Below are 27,926 nucleotides of genomic sequence, written 5' to 3'. Positions count from 1 at the left end.
GGAAGTTGAAGTGCTCCTGTGAATTGTAAGTGCAGTGGGATGCCAAGTATCTAAATTTTTATCATGTGACCCTAGAGGGTATTGTAACGGCAAAAACCTCAGACACTGGTCCTAACTGCCTTTGTTCAGCGCAGCTATAACTTCAAACAATTGCCGGGAAAATGTTGTTAAGTCGAGGACTAGCTGTAATGAAGTTGATGTCCAGCACTATAAAGTTTAGTAAAATCACTGGAGGGATTTCTCCCTTTATCAAATGAGGCCGAGGATGTAAATTTCATTATTTCAGCACCTGGACTGTGACAAGCTCCTTAGTCGGCTATTTCCATAATTGTCAAAAAATAATGTGATTAATAAACCTATTAGTAAAGGGTGAGTGGATATCCACAACACAGTCCTTCTAATTCTGTAAGCTGATCTGGCTAACAGAGACATCCTTTTTGCTACTACGTGGGCTGATGAACATTATTTAAAATACAGTAAATGAATTCCCCAACCCGTTTGCCAATACTAAGTTATTTCAATATATACTTATTTTTTCTAATAGTGTTTTGGTTATAAAATTATATATTTTGAAAAAAAGTGTATTTCATAATTGCATATCTGAATGAATATATAATTGAGAGCAAACATGGACATTATTTCTGCTTATACCGTATAAGAAACTGTCTTTTAGTAATATCAGTACAGATTTGGTCTTTTTTCCAGATATGAAGTACTTAGATTCAATTTGTTCATCTCACAAATATTTTGTAAAAACAAAGATAGTTATGTCAGTACCTAAGAGACAACCCTCAGACCCTTTTGCCTCATGCTAGGAAAAAAATGCTTCTTTTAATTACTACTTTGGTTTAAATCAGGATTAATTATTTTTTCTGTAAGTCACCAGAAAAAAACCCCAACCAACTATAACCAAATACCATTTTCATTTCATAGAAAAAGCTGCCAAAACAGAAAGATACAGTGCTAAAGAATTTGCCCGACCTTTCATAGTTTTTTAAAGATTGAGGTATAATTAAAAATTATATAACCTGACACTCGATAAACTAACCAAATTTTATTAAATGTATGCAACCTGATAATGCTTTTAAAAATAAGTTATCAAATTCTAAACAATATGTTATATGGAAAGGTTATAGAATTTTAAGAAATTAACTGTACTAAACATTACTGCCATACTATTCCATTCAAAGCTGCCACATTTGCTAAACAAAAATCACAAGGCAACTTTAGTTGTTAACATACAATGATCCCAAAAGCGGAAGTGGTGGACCAGTTCACAGCATTAATCTTTATGGTGTTTAGAATTTTTTTGTTAAAGCTACTCAGCTGGTTTTTACAGATGCTTTCACAGCCTAGTGTCAGAAAATGTCAGAATTGATAAGGAAGAGAGTATGTGTTGAGAGCAGGGACAGCAGGGCGCATCTCTTTACTATGGTTAAGGAAGGCTCACATTTCAGGTTCCCTGACTCCATATGGCATTGCTTAAAAATGAATCAACAATTCTGCTTCCCCAAACACCTCTTGCTGCTACTGTATGAATGGTGACAGCCAAGGATCAACAAATATTTTAGCCTCGTTTCTGCAACAACATAATCCTCAGCTAGGAAAAATCTGTAATGCTTCTGCTTCTTCACTTTAAAACGGCAAAATATTGATAATGCAGTATCCTAAAACACTGGACACGAAAAGCAGGGAAATCTAAATTGTTTATGTGCCAATTATGGGGATAAAAACGTGAACAAGCACTGCTCTTCGGTGTCTATCAACGTCTAATTTGCTTACATGGGAAGGGATTTTTTTTCCCCCCTTTACAAGTGGGGGAAAAAAATTACTTCTGAATTAGACTGCTTTTTCCCCACAAAGAGAAGAAAACAGTTTCTCCCTCTAGAACCCTGGGCAGGAAGGAGAAGGGGGTGCCTAGAGCACCTCTTACCATTTGAGTCTTCCACTTCTTCAGCAGTAGTGTGGTTCTTGGAGGCATGTTGAGCATGCGAGGTTACAAGGCTGATAATTCGTGGTCTTGGTAGTGTCAATGCCTTCCCATGCACTTTCAGGGAGTGCTCTTTTAGCTGGCTGATTGTCATGGTGGAAAATGAACAGGAGGAACATTTGTACGCATGTTCACCTGTTTGAGCAAAACAACAAACAAGTCATCAGCTCACAGGACAACAGGAATGCTGGAGAAGTAGGGGGGTGAGAAAGGAAACTTGGGAGGGGGATATTTTTCTTTATATGGAATCAGCAATGGGTTCTAATGAAATTCCATGGGGTCCTCCTTTGGGTGGTCCTATAGAATAAAATCGTTGGGACTGTCCTATTCCCTTCAGTCTCAGGGCCAACTCTGAAACCTGATTGCCGTACCGGAAGCTGTTCTTTCCTTGAAACCAAAAGTTTTAAAAAGTGGTTTGTCACTGATTATTTTTCGTGGAGCTGAAAGAGAATGACGTGCCCAAAAGTCTAAGTCACGCTGCCTAGGGCAGGATCAGAACACACAGTATCCCAGTGCCTTAAGCGCCGTACTAAATTGTCTCTAATCTGAGAGATTATACACTCAGATAAATGAGATGCTGATTGTTATCCGTGGTGAAAATTCCCTATATGCATGGCATGTCGTTGGGATGGCAAAACCTAACTCAAACATTTTCTGCTTGAGGGGGCAGAAAATGGGGATGGGGCAGCTTCGCTTGAGGAAGCAAGTCGATCTCCAAGAGAGAAGAAGGGAAATACTAGGGGCTAAAGTGTACAGTGAAAACATAATATTCATGCCAAACAGTACTTAAATGATAATAACCCTCATTAACATGATTAATGATGTGTTACTTGTACCATGTTGATTGAGGTCATGAGTCCAGGGGTGAAACTGTAAACTTTCCTAGTGTGTCTACTGGTAACTACTAATTAATCCTTTTACTTGAATTGAACCTGACATTTGGGCATCACACATACAGTCTTACATGCCCATCACATTATTTCTTTCCTGGGGAAGCAAGGCAAAAGTGCAGAAGAGAGACAGGAAAATGTAACCCAGAGGAATTAAAAGCATAGAATAACAAAAGGAGAAGGAAATTTAAGACTTAGATGGGTAGTTCTAGCTTGTTCTGTGGCAGGTGTTAAGTACCATTAATAAGTGATAGCACTCATACATGGTACATGCAAGCGGTCCTTGTAATTGCAGCCATCTCAGTTATGTGATTGCGATTTGGGCATTCGGTAATCACCCTGCATTTCCTATCATTGTAACATTCTCATGTGGTTACATGATCACGATTTGTAACTATCCTTGTTGGCTTCTCACAAAGTCAATGGGAAAGCCAGCAGGAAGTTATAAATCACAAGTCATGTGATGCCCATGCTTTATAACTGTGTGGCTGTCACTTAATGATGCACCCAAGGCTGCCAGAATTGTTGTCACCAACAACACAATTGTTTGACATTGTGCTTAAGCCATGGTGGTGCAGCAGTTAGAATGCAGTACTGCCAACTACTTCTGCTGACTGCCAGCTACCTGCAATTTGGCAATTCGAATCTCACCAGGCTCAAGGTTGATTCAGCCTTCCATCCTTCTGAGATCGGTAAAATGAGGACCCAGATTGTTGGGGACAACATGCTGACTCTGTAAACTGCTTAAAGTGGGCTGTAAAGCACTGTGAAGTAGAATATAAGTCTAAGTGCTATTGATATTAACAAGTGCACAACTTAGTTATGGGATTTCTGGTTCCAATTTTCATTGTTAAATGAGGATTACCTGTAACTGTAATTCTCCTTATCTTTCTACACTTTAGAATCATCCCTGAATCCACATCTATCCACTGCCTTTTCTTCTTTAAATTCCTTATCTTTTCAACATTATCCAATTACCTTTTCAGTGTTTTGTTTTCACTAACTTCATTCATTCTTTCTGACCAAATCACTTCAATGTACTTTCAGTTTCAGTAGTCTTCCAACTTTATTTTCTTATAAAATATCCCTTAATTCAATGCCCTTTATTTTAGCATGTGTTCTATATATCAATCAGTATAATAACCTTTCTTTCTCACATTCACAGATATTTCACTAACTTGTTCAAAAGCAAAACTTCTGCTTTCTAATCCTTTGATTGGCATAACACCATATGCATTTCCCAAATTCTGCTCAGTGCCACATTCTGAGACCAGAATTCTGCCCAAACTTTCCCCGGCATATGAGACAACTTAAATTGCTATGTAATTCTTACATTCCTTCTTGTTATGTTTCCCTTTGTACAAAAAGAATATAATGGCAGTGTTCCAATCATCAGGCACAGATGAAATCGTCACACACATTATGTAAATACACAGCCACTCCAAACCAGAGGTGGGTTCCTCCAGGTTTGTACCAGTTTGCCTGAATCAGTAGCGACTCACTGATGTCATGATGACATCATTGAACTGGATTGGTCAGTGCCAGTTTGTGGGTGCCGCCATCATTTCCTTATTTGGGGAATGGATTTTTTGGTGGGTTTGTTTTCATTTATTCTGTGCATGCAAAGAAGTCGAGTTTTCAGCAGTGTGCACGCGTTACCATTTTGTTTTTACCTTTTAAAAAAAAATTCAGAGTTTTTCTACTGCGCATGTGCATGCGTGCACATGTCCACATCCACGCGGCGCAGGAGGAAGAGAAATAGTAGCGAAGCAAGTTCAAACACACCCCTACTCCGAACCATATCCCTCTTTTAACATTTCTCCAGTTCTACTATCTATATCTGCAGCCTTACCATTTTCCAACATTCCTCTAGCATTTATTTATTGCTTTTCATCAATTCTTTTTCTTAAGCACTAACAATGATAACATTCATTCCACTGTCTGCTGTATCAACACTATTCTCATGTAAATCTCTAAAAAAATTGCTCAGTATTATCTTAAATTATGCACACAGAGAAACACACAAAATCTCTACTATGACCTGACATTTATAATTCTTCAAAGTAATAAAAGAAGCATATATAAATAAAATAGCCAAATAGAACAGTAAATATATATGTCATTGGGGAATGAGCTTGATGTAGATGGCCTAATGAAAATAATTTCTACTTTCTAATTTTCTTTGATATGAATTTTTTAGTTTAAAATTGTAATTGGATTGGTGGGTATTGGATTTGTTATTATGTATTGTTTTTACCTTGTTGTGAGCCGCCCCGAGTTTGCAGAGAGAGGCGGCATATAAATCCAATAAATCTATAAATCTAATCTATATGATTCCCAGAGTCAATACAGCACCTGAAGGCAGGAAAGAAACCCCCTATAACCATCTGCCCTTGGCTTGGCAAGTGGTGAGAACTAAAGCCCATATCTGTTCAACCCAGAGACTCCACTATAAAGATAGGACAGTGTAGAGACGGTTCGAGCTGTCAGGATGGATGGTGGAGAAAAAAACTCAGGAGAATGGGAACAATAGGAAACACATGCCCTATTCAGCCTGAGGACTAAGTCAAAGAGGGGAAATTAAGGCAAGAAGATGAAGAAACACAATTTGACGGACTCAGTCCTCATTGGCTGAAGGGACGGTGTCATCTCATTCTTGGAAGTTAGTGCTACCCACTACGGAGAATTATAGCGCAACTAGTTTTGGTGCCTGAACAACTGAGAATATTTGAAGATGCACTAACAGGTGAATATAATGATGTTAGATGGAAAATGTACAAAAGGATCAAAGGATGAAAAAAGTGCAATTAGGAATTAAATAATAAAGAGATTTCAAATTTTACAAGGACACCATCTTTGACATGAAAGCAAGGCTGATCCAAGATCTGGTGGATGTTCTATAATAATGCTTATTTAGGGTAATTGTTTATGATGAACACAATTTCGATTTTAAAAGAGAAATGACATTTAGGTGGAGGAAAAGATGGCTGTTTCAAGACATTACAAAGCATGAATTATGTTTTCAAGAACTACTATATGAACACCAGTCTTTTTTTTTCCTATTGAGGCAAACTAACATTTATGGATCAGGTCTGATCCATAAACCTTCCTGCAATTTACCAGAGGAAAGATTAAACTCACAAAATAATATGATTAAAAGGTGATATTTATTGCATGGAATATTTATTGTTATACCATCAAAGTCAGTTTTGACTCATGGTGATTGCCTAGAAAAGTACTGCATTTTTTGGCAAAAATTTTGGAAAGCGATTTGTCATTGCTTCTTCCTTGTGCTGAGAGAGAATGACTGGTGCAAAATTTAAGTCACACTGCCTAGAGCAGTGTTTTTCAACCAGTGTGCCGCAAGACATGGTCAGGTGTGCTGCGAAGCTCAGAGAAAGAAAGAAAACAAAAGAAAGAGAGAGAGAGAAAGAGCAAGAGAGAAAGAAAACAAGAGAAAGCAAGCAAGAGAGAAAAAGAAAGCGAGAGAGAAAGAAAGCAAGAGAGAGAGCAAGAGAGAAAAAGAAAGAAAGCAAAAGAGAGAGAGAGAGAGGGAGGGAAGGTGGGAGAAAGACATAGAGGGAAGTAGGGAGGGAGAAAGAGAGCAAAAAAGAGGAAAGAAGGGAGAGAGAAAGACGGATGGAGAGAGAGAAAAAAAGAGGGAGAGAAAGAGGGAGAGAGAAATACTGTAGAGCGAAAGGGAGGAAGAGAGAGAATTTTTTTGTCCAAACTTTTTTTAGCCGCCCCCTCAATGTGCCCCATGGTTTTGTAAATGTAAAAAATGTGCCGCGGCTCAAAAAAGGTTGAAAATCACTGGCCTAGAGCACGACTAGAATTCACATTCTCCCAATTTCTAGCCTGGCGCCTTAATCTCTATATCAAACTGTCTCTTAATGTGACAAATTGTACATTGTACATGATCATGTCCCACAATAATGTTGCAGGATTTAATCTGGATCGATCTCCCGGACCAGAGGTATAGTCTTCTATGCTTCTTTAAAATCTACATGTTTTTCTATCATCTTTTCTAACCATTTTTGCCCAAAATGTTTTTGCTTTAGCACAAGTCCTCCACAAATGATATGTGCCCTTTTTTGGGTTACATTTGGTTACATTTCCAACATTTACTAGACATCTTTTTAAAAATGTTCGCTAACCTAGCAGGTTATACATACATACATACATACATACATACATACATACATACATACATACATACATACATACATTTATATATATATTATAAGTTGCCATTGTCTTTATAGTTACTTTCCCATAGGTTTTGCCATTTCTCTAATTCTATATTATAGCCAAAGTTTTTATCCACTGTGTCACTGTGTCTTTTACTTGTTTGTTCTCCATTTTATTTATTTATTTATTTATTTATTTATTTATTTATTTATTTATTTATTTATTTATTTATTTATTTATTTATTTATTTATTTATTTATTTATTAGATTTGTACGCCGCCCCTCTCCGCAGACTTGGGGTGGCTCACAACAATAATAAAACAATATACAGAGAACAAATCTAATATTTAAAATCTAAAAACCCATTATTTAAAAGAACATACAACACAAGCATACCATACATAAAACTATATAGGCCTGGGGGGAAATGTCTCAATTCCCCCATGCCTGACAGTATAGGTGGGTTTTAAGGAGATTGTGAAATTTTCCAGTTTAGTAAGAAATTATATATTTTCTTAATTAATTGTTCATCAGAGTTCAGCAATATCTGATCCAAGATTGCTTGTCCTTTATAAAAGCCATATTTTTTCATGTCTTCATCATATCTAGATTGCATTTGTATTTGAGGCTACCATGAAGACCATATCCTGGTCTTCAAGCTCTTGCTTAGATTTTAATTTTCCTTCAGTGTCCAAAATATCTTGTGCTGGAACCCATCCTCAGGGTTCTCTCTCATTCAAAATTCCCTGAGGTTGAGTTCTAGAACAAATCTGAAAGCTCAGAAGATTAAACCTCTGATCCTGCTGCCTGAACCAGATTGGATCCTGCATTACACATTCAAATAGATGAGCTGCTGATAGTAACCCACTTTTTCTGCACCAGGAAACAGGAGATATTCATGTAAGTGAGAACACTCATCATGAACTGATTCTAGTGTTTCTTCTAAGTAAAATCCCGGTAGATCAAAATACACACTTCAGCCAGAATACAACATGAGAATATGAGAATAAGAATTGACAAGAGGAAAACAAATGAGTTTCTTAAAATGTTTTACTAAATATATTTATAAACAAGCACACATCAGCCAACTATTGACAGACAACTGTTTCAAATGATTAAATACCAAAAGCAAAAATGCCAAAGTCTACAACAGTGTGAGTATGGATTTACCGTGCTTCCCCGAAAACAAGACCCTGTCTTATATTTTTTTGAACCCTGAAATAAGCGCTTGGCCTTATTGCCATGCACTCAAAAGCCCAATTGGGCTTATTCAGGGGATGACTTATTTTGGGGAAAACAAGGATAGAATATATCATTCATATTCTAGGTTTGTTCACAAAACAGAAATTCCGTAGACATGAATGTTTAGGATAAATGTTAGAAAAACAAAACAGCTCTGCATCCCTCAAAGTGAGTTATATAGAATAAAAATAAAAATAGAATATGGAGGTCACCAGAGAATAATACGAGAGGCTCAGGTTTTTTAGTACAGAAAGTTATTATTTGATTTCTCCATTATTTCAGCATGTAACCCCAAAATACACTTCAGCAAGACAGTAAATGCTTCAGGCCCTCCTGCTCTACCTCTGGTTATGCAGCTAATAATTAACAACCCAAAACAAACACTTTGACATTAAAAAAAAGAAGCAAAAGATATTTTGCAAATTAATTGATCTAAACTGTTTTCCGAAGGATTTGTTGCAAAATATACATTAGGTCAAGAATCTCAGAAATATCAGTAGCAAATCAAATGAGTAGGGTCTGTGGGTATGAAGAAATACAATAGCATTTCAAAAGCAACACTTCATTTATTTATTTATTTTAAAATGTTTTTGAAAAAAAATCTCCAAATCCAGTCATTTCGCACTTAAGAGTCAACTGAAACAAACATTGAGTAATATTAAAAAATATACAGTGCAGCATACCCAGGGTCTTAATCACAACTGTATTATGCTGAAATAAAGGGAAAATCTAGTTTACTCCAAAAATCCCTTTCAAGCATATGATTCAAATATACTAGTCCATGTACAATGCTGAATTAAAGGAGCGGGCATTCAGAAACACTGCCTACAAATTCCCTTAATTATCAAGATTATTAGCCATGTAGATAGCGCATGTATGTGCTCAACCTATATTTAAAACCACCTAGGATAGTGTCCAATGCTGTATCTAGTGCTAGAAAATTCCACAAGTTAATTCTGTACTCAATCAAAATAGAACTGAAGAAAAATAGTACCTCTGTCATGTCTAGCTTTGAAATAAAATACCAGTTTTGAATAGAAATGTAATCACATAGAAAAAAAAATGTCAAGGTAGAAATAAGTCATATGATCCCGATGTGTAAACTCTGGTAAAACTGTAGCAGTACAGAACACAATGAAGATCGCATAACCACCTCTAGGTACTTATGACTTCGTTAAAAGGGAACACAAACATTGAAAATGGCATGCAAGTATTTTCAGATTTTAACATTGGAGAAACATTCCTGAAAGAATATAAACTTCAGCAATATAGTTTCCTGAAGATCTGATCTCAAAATTGTAGAGAGTTATCACTCAATTATCACCTGGAAAGAGCTTGGAAATCTGAGTGATGGGACCAATCTACCCTCTTCCCCACTAAATTTTTTTGGGACTAATTGATACATGAAACCAAAGCTTATAAAAGACAAAGCCGTAATAGAACAGAACACAACAGCATAATGAGTAGGCACCGCCCCTTGCCTGCCCCCATGAGCTCAGTTTAAAAAAACGAAAACCTTGTAAATCAACAAGAATTTATTTAGAACACAACTCAGAATACATATAACCATAACACCGGCGTCCCTGAATCAGATATAATGCTGGGTGGGTTTGGACTCTCCTTCCAGTGCATCGAGAAGACCGTTCAGGTAGGTACAATGGTTCTTCTCCACTGCACTTGGAAGGAGAATGCCGTTTTGATGGACAGATGTCTGATGGAAATAGATCTTAAGGGCTCAAATGGAGGGCCCGTGAGCGCTTTCAGAACAAGTGACAAATCCCAGGTCGGGAATCTATGGACCGGAGGGATGTGTTTGTTCGAGGCTCCTCGAAGAAAATCTCTTACCCAAGGATGGCAAGCTAGTGAATGGAACTCCTCTACTCAAATCACGGTTGAGAGTGCCGCCACCTGTCTTTTCAAGGTATTTGGAGCCTATCCCCGCTCAATCCCTGCTTGACGGAATTCTAACGCTGTGATTATCGAGACAGTCCTAGGATCTGTCTGTTCTAGTGCAGAATTCGCAGAAGGCCGACCACTTTGCCTGATATATCCTAGATGTTGAGGGCCGACGGGCAGCTTGCATTGTAGTAATAAACTCCTCAGGTAGCTGCTGATCTTTCAGCTTACTTCTTTCAAATGCCAAACGGCTAATTGGAACCATTGGGGCTCTGGGTGGTAAATGAGCCCCTGGCTCAGTGAAATGTACTGGTCCGGGATCCTCCATGGGGGAGATATGGACAGTGCTATCAGGTCGGAGAACCACGGGGGTCAAAACCAATGAGGTGCCACCAGCAGCAACTCCACCTGTTCCTGTATCAATTTGTCGATGACTCTTTGTATAACATTCGTCGGTAGGAATGCATATAAAAGGCCGCACAGCCAGCTGGAGATTAGGGCATTGACTCCTTCATTCCAGGGGCTGGAAAGCGGGTGAAAAATCTTGGAAGCTGAGCATTCTGAGGGGTTGCGAATAGGTCCACCAGAGGCATGCCGAATTGATGAATGATCCTCTGAAAGATGCGCGGGTCTAATCGCCATTCTGTTGGATCCAAGGTGGTCCTGCTCAGCCAGTCTGCCTAGCTGTTGCTGACTCCCGCGATGTGTTCTGCAGACAAGGACGCCAAGTTCACTTCGGCCCAATTGAAAAGGTCCATAGTCTCCTGTATATGGTGTCGTGACCTCGTGCCCCCTTGGTGATTTAGATAGGCCTTGGTCACAACATTGTCTGTGACGACTAACACATGCTTTCCCTGAACTAAAGCTATGAAGTGTTGCAGCGCCAAAAAGACTGCCCTGAGTTCTAGGAAATTGATATTTATAGGGATGAGGTCTTCCGTAGACCAGAGACCTTGGGCCATCTGTGATCCGGTGTGTTCCCCAGCCCGACAGGCTGGCATCCGTCGTAAGAATGATGTGGTTGTGAGTATGAAAGGAAGAGCCCCGAAACAAAGCCGGAGACGTCCACCAATTTAGGGAGTCTCTGATGGCTTGTGGCAGATGTACTTGCCTGTTCGAGTGGTTCACCTTGGCCCTTTGAGCAGGTAGCAGGAACCATTGTAGGGTCCATATGATGTTGGGCCCACGGTACAATTCCTATGCAGGAAACCAATGTCCCTAGGATTTTGGACAGCGTTGAAAGGGGTAGTCTTCTCTGATGATGAAGGGAGGCTATCAACGGCACAATGTTGGTTTGTCTTTCCAGTGAAAGGGATACCGTACCAGAGACCGTGTCTATCAAGGACCCCAGGTGCAAAAGTCTGGTGGTAGGAGTCATCTGGCTCTTGGGCACATTGATGGTGAAACCGTGAAATTCTAAAATCCTTATTGTCACAGCCAGGTCATCCTTCGCCCGTGACTGGGACTTGGACAGAATAATTATATTGTCCAAGTAAGCCATCATGCTGTTAGGACATCTAACAACTTCGTAAATGTTCGAGGGGCCGACGAAAGGCTGAACGGCATCGCCCTGTATTGGTAATGTGTACCGTCCAGATAGAAATGCAGAAAACGTTGATGTGTGAAGGTAAGCCTCCTTCAAGTCCAAGGATGTCAGAAAATCTCGAGGTCAGATTGACGCTAAGATTGAGAGAATGCATCCTGACGCTAAGATTGAGAGAATGCATCCTGAACCGTCTGTAGAGTATGTACAGATTCAGTTGTTTCAGGTTGAGGATTAACCTGCATCCTCCTGATGTCTTTGGAACCGTGAAGACCACAGAGTAGAATCCCTGAAGGGGTACCTTCTCTATCGCCTAAATGTCCAAGAGGTGCGCGATTTCCTGGAGTAGCCGAGCTTTCTTTCTCGGGTCTCGAGGTATCGGGCATTGAATGAAGCGGTTGGGAGGAGGATGGACAAACTCCAACAGTAGTCCATGGGCCACCGTGGCCAGCGCCCATTTGTTGGAGGATGTGCCATGCCAAGAGGTGCTGAAAAGGCAAAGCTTCCCTCCTATGGGCTGCGGTCTGGCAGAGTCACTTAGGACGCTTGGAACCTCTCTGGTTATTACCTTGGAATGGGCGCCTAGCCTGTTGGTAGCCCCTTGTCCTGTCCTGAAATGGTGCCCTGTTGTTCCGAAACGCAGATTGACCGAATTGGCCCTGAGTATAGGGTGGCGAGGTTTGGCCTGTCCCTGAAGAAGAATCCCATCGAAAGGGCTGTCGACAAGCATACGGACTTTCTGGGAACCCCAAAGGGATTTCCCAAGCCTCCCAGCGGGGAGGGCAGACCCCCCCCCCTACCTTCGGCTTGCAGCCGAGTACGGCCACTGAGGCCAGTGACTCAAGGCTGTTCATCTCCTCTTGAGGACATTTCCATCTGAGGGAAGAGGCCCTATAAGGAGTTAATGATAGAGGTGGTGCCCGCGGAGGGCAGAGACCTCATAATCCACTCCTCTTCATGTAACCTGAAACACAAGAAGGAAAGGAGAAAAAGGAAACATTAAGAAGGTTAGTTTAAATTTTATTTCCTTAGGAGAAAATCTCAAAGCCTCTACACTTCAGACTGAGTTTTTTTAAACTGAGCTCATGGGGGCAGGCAAGGGGCGGTACCTACTCATTATGTAAATTTAAACTCAGTCTCTACCAATAGGACTAGAGAATTACCCATGTTGGACTCTCCTTCCAAGTGCAGTGGAGAATACACATGCTTCAAAATTTTCATTTAAGCATGGCACTCTGTCCAGGGATGTCTATTAAAGTATGCACTCCACTCTTGTTGCTTATTCTCACTTAAACATACAGTGACATCAAATGTCCATATTCTCATAAAAGTATTCAATATGGGATCGTTCCACAGTAACAAAAATGCAGATTGTTAACGTAAACACAAAATGCTGCCAAACAACAAAATACACAAGGAATAATTGCTATGACTAGGCTCAAAACGAAGTGTAAAACTACACCGCGTAATCTGAATGTGAACATTTGGCACAGCTCTTTTATTTCAACCTGATTAACATTTACTATCCAAAGGGGCTGGCTGTTCTGCTGTAGCCTAAGCTCTTAATTCAACCTCTTGCCCTGGTTTCCACCCTAGTAGAAGTTTAATTATGGCTCTGGAATTAAGTTCCAGCCTGTGTCTAATTTAGGATCACCTAACTCAGTTGGTTCAATTCCAGCTTAAGATTTGCTGAATGGAGAATTAGCTTAACTTAAGCACTTTTCCCCTAATTGGCCCCAAGGCTCACTTTAAGGCTGCAAGCTACTGTTAATTGATGAGGCTACAGCAGCACAAAACTGCAAGGGGGAGGAAAAAAATAAGAGAAGGGGACCTTCTTTTTATGAAACTCGGGAAGAGACTTACCAGCATGGACTTTGAGGAGATGAGTTTTCAGCCGGCTATTATAGGAGGACTTGAAAGGGCAGAGTTTGCAGCGGAATGGTTTGTGATGTCCGTGATGTGCTTGCATATGGCGATCCAAACTTGGCAGGAGAAAAGCAGCAATGGGAAGCAAAGAAAGAAAGAAGCAAAAATATCAATCATTTCAACCAGTATGGGATGACTGAAAGACATCTATTGTACCGCCTGCACTGACACAAGATTCATTTTGTTTTCACAGATAAAGTGTGCTGCGGAAGAGGCGCAGGAGCATGATTATTATATTATTTATTGGATTTACATCCTGCCTTTTGTTTAAGGAGCTGAAGGTAGCATACTTAGCACTCCCTCCTCCAGTTTCCCCTCCAATAGCATCACCGTTTGCTAGGTAGGACAGAGAGTGAATGATGGGCCCAAAGTCAGCAGGGAGTTTACGTAACTGAGAGCGGGCAAGAAAGTGGTCCCTCCTCTCCTCTCCTAATCTAATACCTTCACTACCACCGCCACTAGCCTCCTGAGCTGCAAAACAGATCTCTCCAGTGGCCCCATCGATGGGTTAGAAAGCTGAAGCAGTAGCAATTCAGGGCAGAAAGAAGGAAGAAAAGGAGAAGCATCACACAACTGTACCTCTGCCAGAAGAGTGGATATGAGTCTCCTGAAGGGCTGAGGAGGAAAGGAAGAAAGTGGTCACCTATATCAAATATGCTCCCTGGTCAAATCAGCTTCACTCTTGGGACCATATACATTGGTCCTACAACCGCCTGTGGCCAGGTCCTTTTTTTTTTAAGAAAAGACTGAAGTCTCAGTTTATAAGGCCCAAGGTAACCACTTCTTCTATCTCCACTATATCAATAGTACATATACAGCTTCATAGTGTTTTAGAGCCGCAGTAGTGCAGTGGTTACAATGCAGTGCTGCAGGCTTCTTTTGCCAACTGCCGTCTGACTGCAATTTCGCAGTTTGAATCTCACCTGGGTCAAGGTTGACTCAACCTTCCATCCTTCCGAGGTCAGTAAAATGAGGACCCAGATTGTTTGGGGGGGAAGGGCAATATGCTGATTCTGTAACCGCTTAGAGAGGGCAGTACTGACCATGAAGCGGTATAAAAGCCTAAGTGCTATTGCTATTTATAGCATGCTCTAAGCGGTTTACAGAATCAGCATTCTCCCATCTCTCCCAAACAATCTGGGATCCTCATTTTAATGACTTTGGAAGGACAGAAGGCTGAATCAACCTTGAGCAGGTCAGGATCAAACTACTGGCAGTCAGCAGAATTAGCCTGCAATGCTGCATTCTAGCCACTGGGTCACTGCTATAGGTACACAATTGATAACATGAAAATGATTAAACTGAGAAGCTGTGTATTATTCATTTATCAGATTTATTAAGGCCACCCAACTCTACAAAGACATATTGTAAGTCCAATGCATATATTAAAAATAACTATAAATCACATGTCTGGACCAAAACAAGACTCCCAACATGAAACATAAAAAATAAAAACCTTAACAGGAGCTCTACAAGCACTTTAATTTCAAACCAGGAACACAGGAGATTTCCAGAAGACTTCTGGAAATCAAGGAGAGATGTAACTGTATGTATTTCCAAGGGAATGTTGCTCCAGAAGCCAGGGGTATGTTTTTTACACATATACACTGACTACCAGGGCTAAAGAAGCTGAGAATATTCTCTAATGCTTGCATCTTTTTACATACACAAAATTTTAGAAGTTGAATGCACTGGCTTTATAATTCTATTTGTAGCCTGCATAGTCGAATATGGCTGTAGTATGTTACTATGAGAAGAGGTAGGTGACTTTCAATAGCTAACCTCTTTATACATATGCAGTAGCATCAAGTACTTTTCTTTTCATCTAACCATTGTTCATTTATTTCAGTCCTTCTTAGCTGAAATAAAAATACTCAGCAGACAGGAAGTCCCTGCTTCCTACCAGGAGAAAAAAATGCTGTGAATTTTTGCACAAAAGATGACATTTTCCTAGGGGTGTTAGATTTGCAACTCGTATTTAATTGAAGAAACTGAACAACTAAAATTAAATTAGGATTGTCAGAGCTGCCTGCAGAATATGAATAAAACAGATCCATTCAAACTATTGATTTCAACAAAAGTACACTGTATCTCCCAAAAGTCATGCAAATACATGGAGAAGTTGGTTTCCTCGTTGGCTATGTATTTGAACAGTAAGAAATGCCCTTGCTATAAATTTTCATCCCCAGGTGAAAAGTATCTCCAGTATTTTTAATTATTCTCTGATGGGCAGAATGGTTACCATAGAAGTAAAATAAGACCAACTATTAAAATGTAATTTAAAATTATTTCGTAATAACAGCCATCAACCAGAATGGCTGGTAATATAAATCTAAATAAAGAGCAGGATTCCCCCCCCCCCCCCAAAAAAAAATATCTTTCAAATGAATGTTTTAGAGCAGGAGTGTGAAATTGGCGGCCTGGATGTGTCACACATAGGACACGCGCATCCCAGCTCTGTTAATGGGAAAACATCACGAAACGTCACGAGTTGGCAAGATGATGCGGTGAGTTTGACACCTATGTTTTAGACCAGGGGTCTCCAACCTTGGCAACTTTAAGCCTGGTGGACTTCAACTCCCAGAATTCCTCAGCCAGCAAAGCCAAGGTTGAAGACCCCTGTTTTAGACTATCCCAAATCTTATTTGAAACTCAGATTTTTAAAGCAACCACATTAAGTTGCTTTGGATTGACTATATGCATTCAGACATAACTTTTTCACTGAGAACAGTGCAAATGGCACACCAGAACATTCTGAAGCCATCTTTCAAACAATTTGACAGCTGTTGTGGAAAACTCCAACTTGGGAGAAATAGCCAGAAGAACGTATAAATCTAACAATTTTCTAGGGTCCTTCAGGTGACAATAGCCAGGGGAAAGAAATAGGAAATACTAATTTGTATTGTCACTTAACAATAGTTACTTCATTACTTCAAACTCCATTACTTCAGACTGAAAACTGAGGCCAGTCTTATTTAAGCCTGGTATAACAAGTTAATTTATTAACTTAATTTTCAGTAAACAAATTTAACTACAATTGTTAATTACAATTTAAAGTTAGTTGATGTAATTAAAGTATTATGTTCATATGCATAGCTATCCCTGTTCCCCTATCACTGTTAACGTTGATTGCCAACCAAATAAATTAAATATGATACCACACAACCTTATTTCAGTTCATTTTAGCCTAGAATCAAACTCATTACTTTATAATACCATCCACACTTCTGTTTTCTAGTTTGGACATTTGTACTTTAAAAAGTATTGTTAATCTCCCGAAACCATTTATTTGACCATGTGGACTGCAAATTACGTTTAATCCTTTTGTTCACTAATAAGATTAGGGGTTTTATTCCTGTATTATCATTCCAGGTTTTTAAAATATATATATATTCTTTGATAGGATATATTGGAAGTAATATGACTTTTATCAATACTGAGGTGAGAATATAAGTATAAAATTAAAAACCGGACTATTTCATTATTACTTTTCATTAAACATAGAATATAAATATAATTTTGATACATACATAGCTTGGAGAAGTATATTAATGAAGAAAAAATACTGAAGACTGAACAAACCAATTATCTCAGGTGCTTTACTAAAATACTGAGAATATTATTTCCACAATATGCTTTTAGTGGGAGACTTATCCTAAGGGAAATTTGGTAACTTAAAAAAGTACAATTTTAAAATAAAATAAAATGGAACCAAAAGGAATTTATTTTAAATTTAATTTAAAATGTTTTAAAAGAATTGTTTCAAAAAAGAACTAAAAGGGCAATCCTATTCCTGTCTCCCCATAAAATTAGCCCCCTAGTGGCTTCATTTTGATTTTCAAAGGTAATTTTTTTAAAAAAATATTTTCTCCTAGGAGACTAACCCACGAAGACTAAAATATAAAAGCTGGTGTTATCAAGAAAGAAGAATCTGAGGGAAATCTAATAATAATCTAGTTAACAATGCAAATTGGGAGCCTACATGGCAGTCATGAGTTACTATAATCGATGTTACCAATGCAATAATCCTTAATATTACTATTATATTTTTATTCCACCTTTTAGATATAGACACACACACACACACACGCACAATTCAAAGCAAAAACCTCTGATTTTCTTCAGAACAATAATTGATCAGGTGGATTAGACTGAGAGTGAATAACTTGTCTGAAGTCACTCAGCCAGCTTTCATGCCTAAAAGTATTATCCAGATTGCAGGCCTGTGGAGATGACCTAGAGGTGTATCACAGAGACAGTGTCCTCTTTGTTTGGGCAAGGAGGCAACATGACTTGCCTCAGGGAAGCTTTTGGCATCCATTTGAAGGCTTCCTGTTGTATCTTGCTTTTCTCAGCTGCAAACTCAAGAAAAATGACATCAGCAGGGTTGGAGAAGGCTAAGAGGACTACCTTCCCTTGCAGTTTCCTTTTAGTCTTCTCCAGTATTCACAAAAGCCAAAATAGGCTTCTGGGTAGCTACACGCAAAAGCCTTATCTGACTTCCCCAAGTAGTGAAGGATGCTGAGGAAGGGCTGCAAACTAGAACAGTCTGAAATGGCAAGGAATGGCTTGTTGCTTCACAACCAGCTTCAAGGTAATGTGTCTCTCAAACTTTTGAAGCATTCTTTTCTAGAAATGCGTGGTCTTAATGTGCAGTGCAGTGCACTTGAACCAAAGTACTGTATATCCATTTCTATGGTTGATAGAAAGGCTGAACCCTGAAAAACTCTAGCTACACACTAACAATGTTACACACTAACAATGCAACCCTCACATCTCCTCAAAAACCTAGGATCAGAGCAGTTAAAGGAAGGATACCTTAAAATGGGTTCCCTGCTCAGGATGTGGGGAAAATCTCCACAGACAGCACTGACAAGATACCAAACTGCAGGATAATTATTTGCAGCCATCCTGACATCTGCAAGATCTCACATTTTCTATAAACTGAAGGATTTGGGAAGGTCTTGGGGAAACTCTGATGGTGGAAACTTTGCATGTTCCCAAGAGCATTAGACAACTCTTCATTGGATGGATCTCAGATTTTTATCTGTACCAGGAAAAAAAAAATCAGAAAATGAAAAACTTTTGCTGATATATAGTTAAGACTGCCTTGTTTTGGTTCCAGATGACAATGACAAAGCTGACAGAATGAAATTCTGCCTCAAAATTGTAGCCTGACTATAATAATTTAAGACTATCTTTAATTTAGTGCCCAATGTTTACAAATGTACAAACCTGATGGTATTATAAACACTGTTTCCTTAAAGGTTTTTATTTAAACAAATTATTCAGTAAATACTATTGTGAGATTACAATGGCCCAGATCTAGAGATTATTTATCCATCAAATATTTCATTTCCTGTTAGATAAATAACAATGCATCATTTATTTCTGTGGGCTTATGGAAGAACCTAAACAAGGAAGAAACTTCTCCAGACTGACAGGTGGACAAGATGAACTTGAAAGACTTGTATTAATTCGCTTCCACTTCCAATTGGGACATTTTTACTACCCATGTTTGTTGATGACTTAATTCATTTCCTTAAACTCCATACCTCAACCTGAATCTCCTGACATCTCTTGCATCGATTCCACCTCATCTAAGACCTTATTGCCTACAGTTAAATTTGAAGCAGTAAAGTTATGATCCTTTGATCCAACCTACGGTATTTCTTTTTTAGCCACTTTCTAAAGCAAATGAAGTACACAACATATTTGCATCACCTTAAACAGATCTCCTTCTAATCCAATATATTTCTTCTGTGGAACATGATCCCAAAAGATCTATCTTTTCATTCCTAGCATTCAGAAAGCTATGAAAAGATCTGCATCTTTAAAAAATTGATACATGAACACGTTTATAATTAGTTTTAAGGAGACCCAGTTTGGTCTACTGGTTAAGGAACCAATCTAGAAACTAGGAGACTATGAGGACTACTCCCACCTTAGACATGAAAGCCAACTGGATGTCTTTAGGCAGGTCATTCACTCTCTCACCTGATATAGTCAATTCCTGTTGCAACCAATGAATCAACACTTGGTTGATTTGAAAAAAAGAAGCAAAGCCTCCACTTGTGGGGAAATGTTAGGAAGGAAAAAAAAGTGACTAGTTCCTTAAGTACTTTCATTGTTATGTCATATAGTTTTAATTATTTGATAGTAATACAAAATTATAATTTGTATATTTGTTTTATTACATATAACATTGCTACTGTGAGCTGTTAGCACCTTGATGATTCAAGTATGACTAATTTCTTAAGTGCTTTCATTTTCATGTTTTTATTATTCGATAGTAATACAAAATTATAATTTGTACAATTGTTTTATTACATACAACATTGATACTGTGAGCTGCTTAGCACCCTGATGATTCAAGTAGCATAAGTGTACCTATAATCAATCAACCAATCAATCAATCAGTCACAGGCCTTTACTTCAATCCAGGTCTGCTTAACTTTATAAATCAGGCTATTCTTCACAGAAATCCAATTCCATAATGTAAAATCATGAAAATACATTATAGATCAGGGGTGTCAAACTGCTCACATTGCAGTCCATATTGTGACATATCACAATGTCCCCCCCCCCCCCTTTGAGGAGCAGTGATGGGCATGGCCTGCATGGGCCATATCCAGCCGGCAGACCGCCACGTTTGACAGGCCTGCTGTAGAACAAGGTTGTCCAAACTTTGCACTATTAAGACCTCTAGACTTTAATACTGACTGGGGAATTCTGGGAGTTGAAGCCCACGGGTATTAAAGTTGTCAAGGTTGAACATTCCTGCTTTCAATTATTTGGGATGTTTTAAAAAATGCCAATAAATGGAGCATCATAGACTTGTGTTTTCTTTCCCTGCTTTCCAGTTCTTATCTAAAAGCAGATAATCTTGATTTCTCTTGTCAAAGATGCCTGTTCTGTGACTTTTTCAGGAGATACACCTGTACATTTTGATCAGCATAACTCATTTTGAATTCTTTCTTGGCATCTTCAATGTCACAAAACGTACTATTTTTTGAATCATTACTATATACATGGGGAGGAGTCTCTCTAAATAATTTCAGTTTAATTTAAAGAAACAGATTAATTGATTTAACTTCTTTTTAGATAAAATATAACCTATTATGCTATACACAGTATATTTTAGTATATTCCTCTCCTCCCTCCTTTGGTGGGAAGGATAAGAATTTAGCTTTTTGGTTCCTACTGTTTTCTAAAGTTGGATCTTAAGCCAGCTTACTCAGAAGTTTGCATTTTGTTGAAAGGAGTTTACTTCTGAGTAAGTTTGTTTAAAATTATAGCTTCACCACGGCTTATTTTGCTTCATCGACTACACCTGGAGTACAATAAAAGTGTGGTGATTAGTGTTTTCCATAGAGAACAGGAAAACAGAAAGGCAAGAAGGAACTTCCTGCCCAGACAACTCAATGGTGACTGCCGCAGAAACAGAATCGAAGAAGAAGACTCCTAATGGAGAATTATTCTTAATCCTTTATCTTTTCCGTAATACATTTTTGCCACATTCTAGTATAAACTATAGTATTGCAGAAATGTTTTACAGGCACCCACAATTCTGATCTGGTCAATTAACCTATCAATCATACATTCACTTATCAATAGTTTTTGTCTGTCAAGTACTGTACTGTAGCAAGTATTAAGAAAACCAAGCAAGGGGGGGGGGATATGGACTTAACTACAGGATGAATGCAGAAATCCAACAGAAGTCAAAGTTTAACATAGCATAAGCTTGGGTCTGTGGAAAGGGAGTGAAAAAGGATTGTTCTGATTTCCATTTCTATATCTTATATAGTACAACCTCTATGGAATAGACTGCTTTATTCAATCTGTTGTTGTCTAGCTCAGTGTTTCCCAACCTTGGCAACTTGAAGATATCTGGACTTCAACTCCCAGAATTCTGGGAGTTGAAGTCCAAATATCTTCAAGTTGCCAAGGTTGGGAAACACTGGTCTAGCTGGTAACAAATTGAGCGCTATAAACCCAGAACATTTTTAAGTTTACAATTTCAAAAAAAAAAAAAACCCTGAAATTTATGACCTGCTTTCAATTTAGATTTTGGTTTATAACTGAAAAATCTAGAATTTATAAGGATTACGTTTCAATTTCTGTATTTCCATAATGTAATTTTGGCTAGTTTAAGGGCTGAAAAGCCAAAATAAGAACTGCTTATTAAGAATTACTGGGGGATTACTGTCATCCATATATAATACCTTTGATATTAATTGGGCACCGCAGAGTAAAAATAGCTCATATGGAAAATAAGGACATTTGCTTCGGTATGGGTAAATCTGTGTGGTCCTCAGAATATGGGCAAACAGACATTAAGAAGCAGGAATAGTAAGTAATACAGACTTACTTGTGCCTGAATGCAGAAACAAAGGAACAGTACTGGCAGCTGTACTTGTCTTCGCGAGTAAACATGGCCAGGGCCAAGTGACTCCTCTCGTGCGATCGTAGACCCTGCATAGACATCAAAACCCGATCACACTGGCTGCAATGGTAGCCACCAGGTCTGGTTTCATCTTCCAGTGATGGTCCAGATTCAGCTTCTGCAAGTTCCATAGTGGCCATATGTTCTTTGGCTCCCTCAATACCCTCCAAGAAAGCTGCATGTGAAGGTTCTTCAGCTTCCTGCTAAAAGACACACATCCCCCCCAAAGCCATCAATTCTCTCTCCCTTCTGCCCTATGGTTACCATTATATCTATGGAAACCTAGCAACTTCTTCTGATATCACTGATCTTGAAATCCAGCATGAGATATCTTTGCAATCTGAGCAAAGATGTCTTGAAAAGCAACCTACGGCTTTTAGTAGTGATCAGCATGGCTGCGCTCTGTTGCTAAAACCTCCCCCCTGCCCCACAGAATAATTCACTTCATTAGGTAGAAATGTCCCAACTTTGAGGCAATGCCAATATTCCTTATCATTGGAGTGTTTCCTGACATTCTTTTGGCTTCCTGGTGTAAACTAGCACAAGGACACTACACTATAAGCCTTAAATTTTATTTTATTTTTGCTGATTTGCCCAATCAAATATTTTTCAAACTATTTAATTGGCAACTACTGTATTTTTCGGAGTATAAGATGCACTGGAGTATAAGATGCACCTTAGTTTTTGGGGTGGAAAATAGGGGGAAAATAATCTGCATATCAGGTATTCATTTGGCTAGTCCTCAGTCTGATCAGCTTCAGCATATTAGTTTGCATGTGTGCTTGCTTTTTATCTCTTGGTTGGGGATAAAAAACAGTTTCTAAAACACTTCACTTCTCTCTCTCTTCAAAGAGAGAAACAATGAGAAAAGCGACAATCACTTAGCAAGCAAAGCAAGGAAGATTGCTTCATTGGTTAGCACCTCGTTAATGCTAACTAATGAAAAAGGGAAGGAAGATCACTTGCTAGCAAAGTATGGAAGATCGCTTCACTGGTTACCATTTTAGAGCTGAAAAAAGACTTCTAAAGCATAGAAGCCCAACTGACTGTCCAAGGGAGCAGCAGTTAAAAAAGCAGGCAAAGGAAAGGAAAAAAAAGCTAGACTGAAGATCTTGTTAGGGTGGGAAAAAATGCTTAGTAAAAGCTACATTCATAGTGTAAGCTGCACCCAAATTTTCAGTCTCTTTTTTTTTGGGTGGTGGTGGTGGTTTATACTCTGAAAAATATAGTATATACTGGCTTCTATAGATCTGTTCAAAGAAGTCCAGGTTTGTGTAAATTAATCTAGATTTAATTTCGGGTGGGGGGGATTGTTGAGCAGGGGATAAGAAGAATATCAAAAAGGCTACACAGTATTCATTACTTATCTCACCTACTGGGCACATTCAGCTTATTTGCATTAATTTATATAATATATCAACCTGTCAGTCTTAAATAAAGATCCACAGATGGTTTACTAACCACCATTACCAGAAGGCATGTAAGCTCTGGTTGTAGCCTGTAAAAACTCAGGAAGGAAATAAACTTATAGAAAGCATTTACTGCCACATTTGAAGAAAAAGCATTTTTTCTATACAAAAGCTTGTATGTGTAAAAAGATAGGACACATAGCAAGCAGAATGCAAACAAGGTGCTATTTCCAGTTACCTTTCATTTATCGTACTAACATATCTCATACCAAGATTTAATCAAAGAAGTTATCTCTAAATGAAAGTTAAATTTAAACTTAAGAGTGGGTATATTTTGACCAAAAAACAGACGTTCATGTTTGGCAACAATTACAGGTGAATTATGTGGGAACCATGTGCAATGGATAAGCAGGCTTTGATTCGATTCTTTTTCATAATTTATAGTTACAAAGAATTTTATATAAATAAATGCACAATAGGCAGGAACCTGCTAAACATAAGTAATAACTTTATATCGAAAACATTTATTTAAAAATAAAACATAGGAAGAACACTATAGACCTTGTCCCTGGAAACTTTATGCAGCCAATTCCTCTGGCTTCTGAGGTTTTCTAATAGTCAAGAGCAACTTCTCATATATAAGAAAAGTAAAGAACTGGTTTTTTAGAAGACAGAAAACAGTTCAAAGCAAAGAATGCTAGGGCAGCACATACTAAGACTTCCATCAGTAGCTTTCAGAAAACAGGCTGGCTTTTCTCATGGTTCCACAAAACAGCATTAACAATTTAGCATGTCTATTTGTTGTAAGCTGCCCATGGTCGTTGAGAGTCAGGCAGCATACAAGTTTAATAATGATGATGCTTGGATCCACACATATACTACCCAGATACCTTATGATATTCTAGCTTCTTCAAAAGAACTTAATACACATGAAGGCCAACACCAACAAAAGAACTGGCAGCACTGGTTTTACATTGTTGTACATAGAAAATAATAGCAAGGGCAAGCTATCCAAATTAACACAATCAGGACCAGAATTTGAAAATAAAATCATTCAAAGGCTAAGAAGCAGAAGAAAAAGTAGATCCTATACTCAGCTCGCTGAAGATCAAGCAAACTGATTATAAACAATGATATAACATGATCACCAAAATGATTCACTGGAACATCTGTGCCAGTAATGAAAAAAAATTGGTAGGAACATAAAGTATGTGAAAACGAGCAGGTTAAAATATTGTTGAGTTTTCAGAATACAGACTGACAAAGTCTTAGCTCACAGCACACCAGATTTAACTGTGGTTGAAAAGGAAGTGTGGGTAACTGATGTGGCAATTCCAGGAGATAATAGAATAGAAGATAAAGATTGCAAAGTATACCGAACTGAAAATTAAAGTTAAAAGATTATGGCATACATCAATCATGGAGGTCCCAGTGGATATTGGTGCAATGGGCACCATATCGAAAAATTTGAATTAGAAATGTCAAAATTTCCAGCTGCAGTTACAAACGGCTACATTGTTTGGATCCACACATATGCTATGCTGTTACATTACAACATCCTAGATTTTTGGGGAGGGGAGGATTGATGTGAAGACTAAACAGCAGCAAACAACTGGCAACTTTAGATGGGTTCTAAATCTCATTGCTATCAGTTTGGGTGCAACACTTCTCTGTATGCACAGGAACCACTGGAGTGAATGGGCAGAGACTCCTGCCGCCACCACTACCAGTTTATAGAACTGGACTGGACCAGAATCAACCTATTGGTGGTGCATATATTTCTGCCCACAAGGAATTAGGCTTAAGTCCAATTTAAAAAAAGGAAAGCTACATAGAAATCATGATATAAATGCTGATATTTATTTCTGATTGTGGTGGCATTTGATCCACAAAAGTGGTTAGGAATTTCTTCCTCCTTGGATGAATCCAAGGGTTTAGCCCCGAAACAAACCTTTAAACTCACCTTGACTCCAGTAGAGACTGAGGAACCATTCCCATACTGAACATGTTTACGAAGATGATTGCAGATGGCACGAAGAGTCGGATGGACTTCGACACAGAACTTACATTTGTATCCTACCACCTTCCTCTCTTTCAATTTTGAAACTTCTTCCAAGCTGCCAAAAGGCTGTAAGGCAATAAAACTTGAAACTTAATTAAGCATTCCTTCTCTAAGTAAGCGCTTCTCATCCTTGGCAGCTTGAAAACCTGTGGATTTCATCTCGCAGCAGGGCTGTCTGAGGATTTCTGGGAGTTGAAGTCCATAAGTCTTAAAGTTGCCAAGGTTGTAGACCACTGCACTAAACAATGTCACAAATGTGTAGATTTAAATATGAGAGATAACATTATGCTGTTTCTTGGAATAAGTAAAACTCAGAGATGGCATGAGTTTATTTTTTAAAAAAACCTGATGTTTAAAAGTCCCCCCAAAAGATACAGTGTGCTATTACAATATCAATTCAAACCCTCAGGGCATATAGAAAAACTCAACCTCAGTTTCTACTAGCAATACGAAATGGGATGGGAAAACCTTGGGTTTGTTTACAGAAAGAAAATAAAAACATAAATCATCATGTTTTCCCCCACTCAAATAACATCCTTTTAGCTGCAGCTATGCTAAACCAACAGGACGTTAATGTCTTTCTCTATGGGAAGCAACTCTAGCAGTTATGTTGGTGGGCATCTGTAAACACCATGAAATTTAACTGAGAATTTGTATGTCCTTCCTAAGGACTTTTAAAAATAAAATCACTCACAGAGAAGTCTCCCTTAATCCTGTGCTTTCTGTATCTGCTGGATTTCACTCCCCAATTATTTAAATATCAACTAGTTTGGTCAATAGTTTGGTCAGTACCAAAGAGAAGATTTTTTTTTTAATGTATTATTTTCAAAATAAGGTGAATCTTTTGCACCTGAATTCAGAGAGCTAATAGCCAATACCAGTAGTCCTCAACTTACAACGGAGCCCAAGATTTCTGTTGAGACATTTGTTAATTGAATTTTGCCCGGTTTTACAACCTTTTTTTGCCACAGTTGTTAAGTGAAATATTGCAGTTGATAAGTTAGTGTCCCAGTTGTTAAGTGAATCTGCCTTCTCCCATTGACTTTGCTTGTCAGAAGTTGGCAAAAGGGGATCCCAAGACCTTGGGACACAGCAACAGTCATAAATATGAACCAGTTGCCAAATATCTGGATTTTGATCACATGATGCTGTAAAGGTTGTAACTTTGAAAAGCATTTATAAGACACATTTTTTCAATGCCGTTGTAACTATGAACTGTCACTAAATGAACTGCCGTGAGCTGAGGGCTAGCTGTAGTATGTACAAACATTTCAGACAAATTTTAGATATTCAGATGCATGACTGAATTTACTGTAAAACTGATAAACGCTGAATGATTCTGATTGAACATAATCTCTTCAGAATCTGTGGCGATGAAGTTTTTCCTGAATTCCCTGTTTTGATCACTCTGATCTTTTTTCCAGAATGCTGAACTATCATTATCATTTCTGTAATCTGCCATATTCTTATTTCTTCCCTCACCCAAAATATTCAGTGTTTAGATCCCCGTTAATTTGACAGTCTCAAGATTTTATTCCACTGGGAACCCACTTGAAAATTATTCCCTTGAAAAACCAGAAGGTAGCTTTTGATCCAATGAGATGCATTGATCATTTCCCTTTTCTCTCTAGACAAACTTGCTGAAATATGACAGAATGCCATTAAGAGCAAGTTTTATTCCACAGGACATTCTTTGACTACTTCCAAAAGAGGCACACTTTCCATATATATCATCAAGCATCAAACTAAGGGTTCAATTTAATATGCAGTTCGTTTAAAGAGATTGTTTTACATCCACAGATACAAAGGACTTTGCACTCAATTTTCTTCTCAACTATTTCCTTGCATTCTTGATATTTTTTGTTCAAGAGCAAAAAATATACTTGACACAGGGACAGAGGAATAGATAGAAAGAAGAAGAACTATGATTTTCTTATTCAAAGGGAAATTCATTTGGAAATGAAAAGTTAGGAAAGGAGAAAATGAAACGGCATGCCAGGAGTTTAAAGGAGGAAAGAAATGAAACAAGGAAACAATGGGCATGGGACTTACTGGCACAACCCAATGACTGTAAAGCCTGTAGCTTTTCAGTTACCAAGAAATGAGAAATGAGTTACCAAGAAATGAGTAATCTTGGGTAGAGAGTGGAGAGGGTGGAAAGAAGAAGAAAAGCAGGTGGAGGATGAGGAGGAGAAGGAGGAGAAGGAGAAAAAGGAGGAGGAAGGAGAAGGAGGAGGAGGAGGAGGAGGAGAAGAAGAAGAAGAAGAAGAAGAAGAAGAAGAAGAAGAAGAAGAAGAAGAAGAAGAAGAAACATCATCATCATATAATCAC

General features: G+C 38.4%; 1 protein-coding gene across 19 annotated transcripts in view; it reads right to left on the bottom strand.

Moving 5' to 3' along the window:
- ZNF462 (zinc finger protein 462) overlaps positions 1–27,926 on the bottom strand; it is a 205,386-nt gene that overhangs the window by 64,603 nt on the left and 112,857 nt on the right. For 4 of the 19 annotated variants that reach the window (XM_070742381.1, XM_070742380.1, XM_070742383.1 and 1 more), the window contains 5 exons: positions 25,497–25,661; positions 22,050–22,327; positions 14,258–14,293; positions 13,616–13,734; positions 1,934–2,125 (listed from right to left, as the gene is read on the bottom strand). In XM_070742381.1, the coding sequence (XP_070598482.1) occupies positions 1,934–2,125; positions 13,616–13,734; positions 14,258–14,293; positions 22,050–22,327; positions 25,497–25,661 (790 nt within the window). Of the gene's footprint in view, positions 1–1,933; positions 2,126–13,615; positions 13,735–14,257; positions 14,294–18,592; positions 18,726–22,049; positions 22,328–25,496; positions 25,662–27,926 lie in introns of those variants that run through there. The other 15 variants (XM_070742384.1, XM_070742385.1, XM_070742389.1 and 12 more) reach the window with 10 other exon arrangements.

Source organism: Erythrolamprus reginae, chromosome 2, assembly GCF_031021105.1.
Source record: "Erythrolamprus reginae isolate rEryReg1 chromosome 2, rEryReg1.hap1, whole genome shotgun sequence".
Lineage (NCBI taxonomy): Eukaryota > Metazoa > Chordata > Lepidosauria > Squamata > Dipsadidae > Erythrolamprus > Erythrolamprus reginae.
The sequence above is the reverse complement of the archived record's forward strand: the minus strand, read 5'-3'. Positions and strand labels throughout refer to the sequence as shown.